The sequence below is a fragment of the Vulpes vulpes genome, chromosome 12, assembly GCF_048418805.1.
Source record: "Vulpes vulpes isolate BD-2025 chromosome 12, VulVul3, whole genome shotgun sequence".
NCBI lineage: Eukaryota > Metazoa > Chordata > Mammalia > Carnivora > Canidae > Vulpes > Vulpes vulpes.
Window position 1 is genome coordinate 71,911,024 of NC_132791.1, and position 10,911 is coordinate 71,921,934.

Here is a 10,911-nt window from a genome sequence, read left to right on the forward strand (position 1 = left end):
TAGAGGCTTTTCTCCTTTTGTTTTTTTTAAACTACCTTTCCATCTGAAAGGTAGTGTGCAGAATACCTTAAGATTTAGTAAGGGGCAAGCTAATCCCCAACACATCCAAACTCCATGGTTATTTCACCATGATGCTCCAGCCTGGCAGTCACATAACTGCTCTGTAGGGTGGAGAATGGTCAAGTACTAGTTTTATCGTGATCAATATTTGCATTTCTACTCACATTCACATGTGTTCTAAGATGTTTCTTCCCTGGCAACCTTCTCATGGCTAGGGCTTACCCCAGCTTCCTCCAAGGTACAGTGAAACACATTTGCTTTTCTCCCTCCCTGATGTGCCCCGGACTGTCTTCCATGTCTACACAGAAGATCCCTTGACAAGTTAAAAGTTGTGTGACAGCAGCTGTGGAACATAGGGCATGCCGGTGTGTTAGTGTATCTCATCATCTCCTGGTTTTCATCACTTATTATAAGTAAGCCTGTGGTGAATACCTTTGCGGGTGCCAGTGTGTATTTGTAAAATTTCAGAAATTAAAAAAAAAAAAAAACATTTGCTGGTGATGATGATAATGGGGAAATTGTGCCTTTCGACTGATGAGGGTATGTACATGGGCATGGTGCTTGTAGGAAGTAGTTTGGTGTTACATATTTTTCTTAAGCCATAAAAATGTTCATAAGTATCGACACATTATACCCCTGTAAGAAATAATCCCTAAAAAATAGGAAAGCTAATATACAAGATGTTCATTGCTTCACTTCTAGTAGCCAAAAACTAGAAGCAGATTAAGCATCTCTCAGCAGGAGAGTACATGTGTAAATGCTGATACTTCCACTTATGTCAGCCAGTAAACTGTTCCACAGCCACTAAAAGGATCCTTAAGAAGAGCAGTGACGACTGCCATTTCAGTAGTGCTCGGCACTGCACACAGCACTCTCATAGCCCAAACGCTTCTGGGGGTGGTGGATGAGGAAATTACCTCTGGGTCTGTCTGCTCGAAGCTTAGACTCTTGTAAGGATTAAAATAAAGTCCTGTAAGGACTGGAAAGGAGCTCAGAAAAGTTGAACTTGTTTAAATGATCATTGTTTTTTTTACCTTCTTCTGGATTCAAGTTAAATTTTCCCCCTTTTAAACATAAATCAGGATGATCAGGATGGGATAATACTGTGGAGCCTTTGACATGAGTCTCACTTTTAGCCCATGTATTGAGAATTTTTGTTAAAGTTTTCATTGGTACAGTATTTTGTGAGCATGCTCTGACAAAAGCCAACACAAAAGGACATGTGATACAGTCTCAGGCAGTTCAGAGACAGTCCCACTGCCAGGCACCCAAGATTTGCACACTCAGAACATCGAGTCCCCATCCATCAGAGCCCCTCAGAGTGTTCCTCCTTTTGGGGCCCATTTGCACTGATGCATTCCAGAAAGTGAGCATTTGAAAGTGGCAGTTGCCTACTGGAACTGATATGTGCCAATATTTGAGCTTAAATGTAAAATCTCGCCTCTGCTGCTGGTGAACCATAGGAAGCAAGGATCACCAGTGCAGCTGGTGACACTGCTTGTTGCTGTGCTTGGATACTCAGGTGTTCCTTCTTTTGGCCAAGCCCCGGAAGACATATGCTCTGGGGTTTGGGGCAGAGGCTCTCCCTGCACAGAGCTCATCTACTTCGATCAGGGCTTTTGGACTTCACCATGTTCTTCCTGACCTGAGATTCCCTTCTCTGTGCTCACAGGAGCAGAACACCCCCAGCGTCCCTGTGGCCACCCCTGCGGCCGGTGTCGGGAGCCAGCCACCCGCTGTGTCTGTGGCCAGCACCCGCAGCAGCGCCCCCTATCTCAGCAGCCAGCAGCAGGCGGCAGTCATGAAACAACATCACTTGCTTTTGGACCAACAGAAACAGAGGGAGCAGCAACAAAAGCATCTGCAGCAACAGCAGTTCTTACAAAGGCAGCAACACCTTCTGGCAGAACAGGTAAAGTGAGAGGTGAAGGCGACCCCCACCACCCACACTGTCACCTGCCTCTCACATGACTGCTTGGTTGCCCCTCCACTATATATGCACCTGCATGCATGTATGTTCACATGTGTGTGCATCAGTTGCATGTCCTTTGCCCATTTATTTATTTTATTAAAAGTTATTTTAGAGAAAGAAAGAGCACAGTGGGAGGAGCAGAGGGAGAGGGGGAGAATCTCAAGCAGACTCCCCACTGAGCATGGAGCCTGATGAGGGACTGGAGCCCACCACTTTGAGCTTATGGCCTGAACCAAAACCAAGAGTGGGACCTTCAACAGACTAAGCCACCAGGTGCCCCTCCTTTGCCCTTTCCAGGAGTGTGGCATTTTTCAAATGGTGGTGGCCCGTGTTAGAAGCAGCTTTAATGTCACTCGGTGAGAATTCATGAAGGCAAATGTGTGGCTAAACTAAATTTGTTAGGGACATTTTTCCATGTCCCTTGAGTACAACTACCAGAGCACTGAGCTCACTGGTCTGCTGGTCCACTATGGGATCCAGCTTTGTTGTAAATGTAGTTTGTTATACGCTAGAATACAACACAGGGAAATGAGTTCTAGAATCAGGCCTGCCCAGCCCCTCCATGTCCTGCAGTTCACCTGCTCAGTCACCAAGTGTAACCTGTAGATGCCAGGGTTACAAGAGTTCTTGGGATTTAAAATTGTATCTTTAAAGTCATTAGAGGGGATCCCTGGGTGGTGCAGCGGTTTAGCGCCTACCTTTGGCCCAGGGTGCGATCCTGGAGACCCGGGATTGAATCCCACGTCGGGCTCCCAGTGCATGGAGCCTGCTTCTCCCTCTGCCTGTGTCTCTGCCTCTCTCTCTCTCTCTCTCTCTCCCTCTCTCTCTCTCTCTCTCTCTCTCTCTGTGTGACTATCATAAATAAATAAATAAAAAAAAGTAAAGTCATTAGAGACTAGCTACCCAGAGGATGGAGGTGACTGAGGATGACTTTAAAGCCCACATGTCACTGCTTCAGTTCTGCCATTTTTAAAAATACCAGCTTTATTGAGAATCCATTCACGTGAGATATAATCCACCTATTTAAAGCGTATAATTTTTATTATATTCACACAGTGGTATGGCTATCACCATAGTCAGTTTTCGGCCACTATAAAGAAACCATATGCCCATTAAAAGTTACCACCCGTGTTGTCGCCCATGCTTTCCAGTGGCTGAACAGAATTCTGTTGTTTGGATAAGCTCCGTTTGATTTTTCCATTCACCGGTTGGTAGACATTTGGGTTGTTCCCCCTTCTATGGATGGAGGTTTTCAGTTCTGTTGAGTGTATGCCCAGGGGCAGAATCGCCCTGTGAGGAGTTGCCAGACTATTCTCCAAAGCTGCTGAGCCATTTTACATTCCCACAGCAGTGTGAGGGCACCAGGTTCTCCACACTTCATACTTCTTGTCTTTTTTATTCTATCCATCTTAGTGGGTGTAAAGTGGTATGTCATTGTGGCTTTGATTTGCATTTTCCTGATCTGTTCTCCCAACATTTGGGGGAGGTGGGGGTGGGGGAATCTCAAGCCGACTCCACACTGAGCTCAGAGCTGACATGGGGCTCAATTCCATGACCCTGAGATCATGACCTGAGCCACAGCTAAGAGTGGTATGCTCAACTGACTGAACCACCCAGGTGCCCTCCCACTGAACGGTTTTTTTTTTTTCCCATTTAACATTTTTGTAAACAGATACACTTTTTTTTTTTTTTTAAATCATCACTCTTTAGATCTGCTCCATCCTTCTGTTTTATACAGTTTGTTAAAAATACCCCAAACGGGGGCGCCTGGGTGGCTCAGTAAAATACCCCAAACGGGGGCGCCTGGGTGGCTCAGGGTTAAGCGCCTGCCTTCAACTCAGGTCATGATCCCTGGGTTCTGGGATCGAGCCCTGGATCAGGTTCCCTGCTCAGTTGGAAATCTGCTTCTCCCTCTCTCCCCTCCCCCACCCCTCGCTTGTATACCTTTCTCTCTCAAGAAAAAAAAATTTTTTTAATCCCCAAATGAAACCAGGAGCATCTGTGAATAACAAGTGTAGGAATCCATCTGTGAGTAACAAATGTAGCAGTTTACTTTTGTCTGATCTAACTCTGTTGTTTCTGTTCTATGTGGGTCTTGTTCTGTTCTATGGTTCATGGCGTTTCTAGGAAAAGCAACAGTTTCAGCGCCACCTGACTCGCCCGCCTCCCCAGTACCAAGACCCAACCCAGAGCACCTTCCCACAGCAGGTCGGACAGTTCACAGGTGAGGAGACATGGGGAGTGACGGGGGTGGGCAGGGAAGGCAGGCACAGGACAGAGCAGTGGTGTGTTCTGTTCCTGCTGAGCTCTTGCTGTCTGCCTAGCTTCCTGTTGGGGGCTGGCTGCATTTACTTGTTTGTAGAAGCTGCAGTCTGCCTGTGGAGCCTGGCTCTTTGGGTACCTGTAGGCCCAGGGGAGGGGGTCATAGGGGCAAACCACTTTGGTGAGTATTCAGGCGGCGCAGTCTTTTGAAGCAAAATCATTTCTAGCTGAAGGATAGCTTATCAACAAGAAATAGCTCCTGTAATTCTTAAGAAAGTTATTTGTTTCTGCTGTTACATGCCTTCGAGAAATGATGCCCTTATTTTCCAGATAAGAGAAGACTTCATGTAGTTTCTGTGGCCTTTTGCTTCTCTTTCTTCCTGTCAGCTCACTTGGTGTCACGGATGGCAGCATCATCAGTGGACAGTTGACCGCAAAAGGGCAGGAAGCACTCGGAGGTCTCAGCTGTCACATCTCAGCTGTGCAAGGGAACCTGGCTGCAGCTGCCTTCCTAGCTCTTCCTGGCATATCTTTAAAACCTGGCCTTTTCTTGGTCAACGACTGTCACTGTGAACTGTCCCAGGGGAAGCTGACCAGGGCTGGGCCCTTCTGATGGGGACACTAGGTAGCTCTGCTTGTGTGTGCTGACCCGACTGAGGAGTTAAGTCTGCGGGCTTTTTGGAAGCCCGGGCCTCCGCCAGCTGTCCTGCCCTCACCCCATCTAACGTTGTTTGGGGCTGTCAGTGGGAGTAAAATAGGCTATTTCCACTGTCCTCTTTCCCTCAGCTGGTTTTCAGTCTGGTGTCTCTGGGGAGCAAGAGAAGAAGAGGGAGAGGAGATACAGCCCCCAAATAGTCATACTCCTGTCCACAAGAACCCTCCTCGATGAGCATCATCACCATGCATCCACTGTCTAAGACAGAGCCCTAGATGGCAAGTTTCCTGAGGCTGGGACCTCTCCATCCCGTTGTACTTGATCTCCCCAGTGGAATGCCTACTAACGAGCAGGAGCTCAGGCAGTGTCTGCTGATGGTGGTCTCTCCCTTAGATGCCTTGTTCTGTGCTGTCAAGAACAGGATCTCACACTCTCCCTCTTTCACCCCCACCATGCCACAGCCTCTGTGCCCCTCGCCTAAGTGACAAGCACCCCCTGCCCAGCCCTAGCACCACTGTTGCAGTTCACTCACCCTGTGGCTGAGCAGCCCTGCCATTCACATAGCAGCCCTAGCTCTCCTGAGACTATCTGTGACTTTCCAGTTGTATCTCCAACCAGTGGGATATCCCCCAGCCATGGAGCATCCCACACAGATCTCCTCTCCTGTGTGCCTTTTGACACTCCACACTACTGTTTCTCCAAACTGTTACATCGCTAAACTCTGACCCCCTTTTTTTTTTTTTAAGATTTTTTAATTTATTTATTCATGAGAGACACAGAGAGAGAGACAGAGACACAGGCAGAAGGAGAAGCATGCTCCATGCAGGGAGCCCAGTGTAGGACTCGATCTCAGGACTCCAGGATCACGTCCTGGGCCGAAGGCAGACTCTAAACTACTGAGCCACCCAGGTGTCCCAACTCTGACCGTTTTAAAACCAAGTGTATTTGTCACCATTTCTCTGAGGCCCACCCTTTATCTTCTCAGGCAGTGAGCCCCTGACCCCTGCTGTCGTCGTCACCCTGTCACACCACATAGCGCCTTTGCCTCCCAAAGGCAGACCGTGGACTGGATCCATCTGGGGGTCCCCACGGTGGCATAAGGCTTCCCACAGAGCACAATGGGGTGGGCCTCTGACAGGTGAATCATTGAATTTCCTACCTTCTCCCACCCTGGGGTGTTGCCCCTTCCTCTGAGCCAGTCTTAAATGCCTCACTGCTCCACACTGGCCTCCATTCCATCCTGTGGGAAGTCCCAGGGGCTGTCGTCTCCAAGGTTCCACTGACCATAAAGATACCTGGTATTCTGATTTTGCCTTTCATGTGGAAGATAGCACCTGTAGCTTGGTTCTTAGAGACTCCCCATGGTGGAGGGCCAACAAATGCCAGCTCCACTGACCATCTCCTCTGTCTTTTAGGGTCCTCTGCTGCTGTGCCTGGCATCAACAACCTAGGGCCGTCTAACTCCAGCTGTCCCCGGGCATTCCCTCAGGCTGGGAACCTGATGCCAATGGGCCCTGGACATACCTCGGTTTCCTCTCTCTCCTCAAACTCAGGCCAGCAGGACCGGGGTGTGGCTCAGTTCACTGGCTCCCAAAGCATGCCCCAGAGCGGCCTCTACAGCATGGCCTCCGGCCTCACCCAGATCGTGGCCCAGCCCCCGCCACAGGCCACCAACGGACATGCCCACGTCACCCGGCAGCCCAGTGTAGGCCAGAACACCTCAGTCTCTGCTGCCTATGGGCAGAACTCTCTGGGGAGCTCTGGCCTCTCCCAACAGCACAATAAGGGGACCATGAACTCCGGTTTACCTAAGCCGCAGGTCCCCAGGGTGTCAGCTGCAATGGGAGGCCAGAACCCATCGTGGCAGCATCAGAGCATGGCAAACTTGAGCAGCCAGGCCCCAGGGAACAGCACTGTAAGCCCCTTCCCAGCAGCTTCCACTTTCCACATGCAGCAGACCCACCTGAAAATGCCTGGCCCCCAGTTCCCCCAGGCGATGCCCAGCAGGCCCATGGCCCCCATGAGCTCAACAGCTGCGGCGGGGGCCATGCTGCCCCCTGTGAACGCACAGCAGAGGACCGGTGCTCCTGCCCCAGCACCTCCCCAGGGAGCCCCACAGCAGGGCTTGCCGGGCCTGAGCCCCGGTGGGCCAGAGCTGGGGGCCTTCAGCCAGAGCCCCGTGCCACCAATGGGTGGCCGGCCAGGACTGCACTGCACTCAGGCCTACCCTGTGCGGACCGCGGGCCAGGAGCTGCCCTTCGCCTACGGTGGGCAGCCAGGTGGCAGTGGGCTGGCCAGCATGGCCGGAGATGCCGACCTGATTGACTCCCTGCTGAAGAACAGGACTTCAGAAGAGTGGATGAATGATTTGGACGACCTCTTAGGGCCTCAGTAACCAGAGGATTTGTGGTATTCTCAGTGTTCACACAGCCTGTATTTCTGTTCTCAGATTCAAGAAAGAACAACTACTTTGGACCAAAAGCCCTCGGCCCCTGGGGAGCCGGGTGGGTGGAAGCTAGAGCCCCAGGGCTGAGGTGGGCCCTGGCCAGGGTCTGCAGTGGGGGGGGTCTTGGCTCCCAGCCAGCAGTTGCGGTCTGTTGGGCTGGCCCCAGCCGCTCTACTGGCATCCATTGCCTGGTGTCAGGACAGCAGGACAGGGTTCTACAGGTGGTTTTCTATCCAAATGACCAAAAAAACCCAACAGTAAGAACAGTGAAACCCCGTGATGTCAGGCTTACAAAAATCTGTGCCATTGTGTTGACATAATCCAAGATTTCTCCACTTGCCCCGGTGTCCGGGACAGGTTTTGTTGCAACTTCATATAGCCGAACTATTTTTTTGCAGTTTATAGCATAGAAAATAATTTTTTTTTTAATTTTTAAGGTTTGAAGATGGATTAGGATAGGTGATGGTTTAAACTGATTGCGTGGCATTGAGAACCCAGGCTTTCCGTGTGGTCAGGAGCCTTTCTTAGTCCTGCTCTTTGTCCGCTTTCAGGGAAAAGGGAGGGTCACTGGGAAATGGCGTCCTTCAGCACAGGCTGTGACTGCATGTGCCAAAAAGGAACAGGATGCCATGAGGTAGCTGGCGGCACAGCTGCTCCTTCTCTCTCCCTCCCCGCAGTGCTGTGTCCCCAGGTGGCCAGCCTGAGGAATCCCCACCCCACCTCCACTCCCAGCCCAGTGCCTGGTGGTGGCAAGCCCCCAGGCTACATGCTGAGATGGAATGTTTGGGGTTCCTGTGTCCTCTCTTGTCACTCCCTACCTTTCTCAGTGTCTCTGAAAATTCCTACTTCATGTGTCAGGAAGGTGATGTAGTTGAGCTGTGCAAAGAGGCCTTCACCCCGTCTGCAGTCCCCGTGATCTCTCTGCCTCCCCTTCTTTCTCTCTCCAGCCCAAATAGGAAACTTCTTAAAGGAAACAGTGTACGAGATTGGTGGGAAAAGAGTCATTGAAATTTCTTAGGGAGCCCCAGCCTTGTGGGCATAAGGGCATCCCCTCCCCAGAAAGCAAAGGTTTAGGAAGGAGGGCAAGTGGCATGCGAGCTGCCAGGGAGGCTGCAGGCTGGGCCACAGGAGAGATTTCCACTTGGTTTTACCACTTGGGCCACTCTCCCACATCCGATGACTTGCACTTTTTAAAGAGAATGGCTTTATAACACTAATACATTCTTCCTAAAGATTTGAGTGGATTTCTCTCTGAAGGTCTATGGACTTGACTAAGCTAAGAGTCCACAAAACAGGATTGCCTGTGGGCTGTTCATGGAAAACAAAGATGGAGAGAGCACTTTGGTTAGAACGAAAGCAAAATGGTAAGTGCAGGGTGAGACCCTTTTTAAACAGAGTGTTGGAGAGAAAATAGGACACTGAGAAGAGTGGCTTACAGGCAGAGTGGTCTTGGGAGAAACTGAAACCCCACTTTTACTTCCCTGGAGTTGCAAAGTGGATGATTGAAGGAGTGTCTGCCATAAAGAATTGAGCCAGGGAAGATCTCCGAGTGGGCAGCCTGAGCGGTGTCAAGGGGATGAAGGGTTGTGCACCTAGGGGTAATTATTCTGCACCAGCAGTGCCTTTCGTGGGGGTATTCAGACCCTCAGCTCCTCTTCCATAATAGCCATTTCCCCTTTAAACGCCCTCCCTCCCTTCCCCCCCATGCTGAGTTTAGCTCTCAAAGAAGGGAATGAATCATAAAGCCAGTGAAGACTCTGCCCTCTGAGTGAGTTCCCCAATCTGAAGGGGAAGAGGGTGACTTCAGCAGGTTTTCTACCAAAAATAGTGGGCTGAAGGCTAGTAATGGGTCCTTGTTCCTCTCCCGGTCCCCCTCTGGCTGCTCACCTCTGTCCCCTCTTGGGGAGAGCGGCCCCTGCCTTAGTCCTCAGACCGCCGGACAGATAGCAGGCTTCTCGCCACAGTGTTGGAGCAATAAAATGTGATGCTTGGGGTCCCCCCAGGGAGCTGCCCATGGCTTTATTTATGAATCTGGTTTTTGGGTAGTTAGGGGAGGAGATGACTCCACTTCAGTGCAAATCCCCTCTTCCAAGAGCCATGACTCAAAAGAAGGGTGCTCGGACTTTGTTATACACATTTGCTTTGTGTAAATAAATGTTTACAATTTTATATTAAAGAGGAAATAAGCGTTAGAGTTTCTGACTGTATATTTTTTACTTTTATAGATTTTAAAATTATGATCCTTTATATATGTGTTTTGGGGGAGCTATGATAAGTTTTACGGCAAACAGTTGGTATTGTTAACTTTTTATTGTCATCAAAGTACATAAAAATCCTATTAATTCCCTTATTCTTCTACTGCCCTTAACTCTGGTATACACCAAAAAAGAAATCTTTACTCTCTTTCTTTTATCATTATAAAATAAAGTATTTTGCTAGTATGGAAACTGCCTATGTCTGACCTCACATGGCTGCGCCGGCAGGCTGGGCAGGGGCCCAGCTCGTGACCTCTTTGGTACCAGTGTCCATTCTGTCCATTCGTGATGCAGCTGCCTGCTAACTGCGTGGTGGAGGGAGGGGGAACATATGGTCTGGTTTACCTCCGACTAACTTATATTATTTGATGCTGGGCAGGAGGGTGGAACTTGGGGCCACTAGTCTTTCCCCTGTCGGGGGCCCGCCCCTGTCCTTGTGTCTAACAGGAGGAAGTTGGACCCCACAAGTCAGGGATACTTTAGGTCCCTGATGCAGCTCAGATGTTGTGCTTGAAGCCCTAGGCTTCCCCTCTGAGCTGCTCCCCAGGTCCTATTTAGTTTCCCCTTTTTGGTTTTTTGTAAGAACATATGCTCGGGTGCACCCACCTACCCACTGCTGTCACTGTCGCACTGTGGGGGGTCGTCACATACCGGACCCATCCTTCCCCTTTCGTCATCACACTGGTAATGCACCTGCCACTCTCCCAAGTTGGCTGTGCTTAACATTTCAAAGATGATCTGCTGAGTGGTTGCTGTAAGCTGGGCCACAGAGGCCAGCCAATGCCTGCAGAGCTTTTCATGACAATTGGGAAAGATGAATTTGGGACCCTCCTCCAGAGTGGAAATCTACAGGGCTAGGACAGAACCCACCCATCCATCTTGACATCTGCACCCGGAATGCAATCTCTGAGGGGGCTGACGCGAGAGGGGAAGAACTGTCATCTGCAAAAACATAGCGACATCACACAGAGCCATTGCAGGACCTCCTGTTCAGGGGCATAGAAGGAGCAGAAGCCTCTGACCATCAGCTTAGCACATGGGGCCTGTGCAGATGGCCTTATTTGTCCCTGTCCTTGGAAAGCAGAACTTTTCAAGGTTGGGGGAAGAAAGCTGGAATTAACTCTGTACTCCATTATGGAGGATGTAGCCCTACTTGGCTCAGCCAAGATGGGTGCCTGCTGAGCTACCTTTGAATTTATATCTCCTGACACCCCATCACCATCTCTCATCTTGAAAACCAAGGTCCCAGGTGAGTTCTGTA

The 10,911-nt window shown here is 50.0% G+C and overlaps 1 protein-coding gene across 1 annotated transcript in view; it reads left to right on the forward strand.

Moving 5' to 3' along the window:
- The window catches only part of MAML1 (mastermind like transcriptional coactivator 1), a 47,055-nt gene extending 37,213 nt beyond the window's left edge, over positions 1 to 9,842 (forward strand). The window contains exons 3-5 of the mRNA XM_072731857.1: positions 1,733 to 1,972; positions 4,160 to 4,256; positions 6,365 to 9,842. Of these exons, the coding sequence (XP_072587958.1) occupies positions 1,733 to 1,972; positions 4,160 to 4,256; positions 6,365 to 7,344 (1,317 nt within the window). The 3' untranslated portion in view covers positions 7,345 to 9,842. The remainder of the gene's footprint in view (positions 1 to 1,732; positions 1,973 to 4,159; positions 4,257 to 6,364) is intronic.
- The last annotated feature ends 1,069 nt before the right edge of the window (positions 9,843 to 10,911 follow it).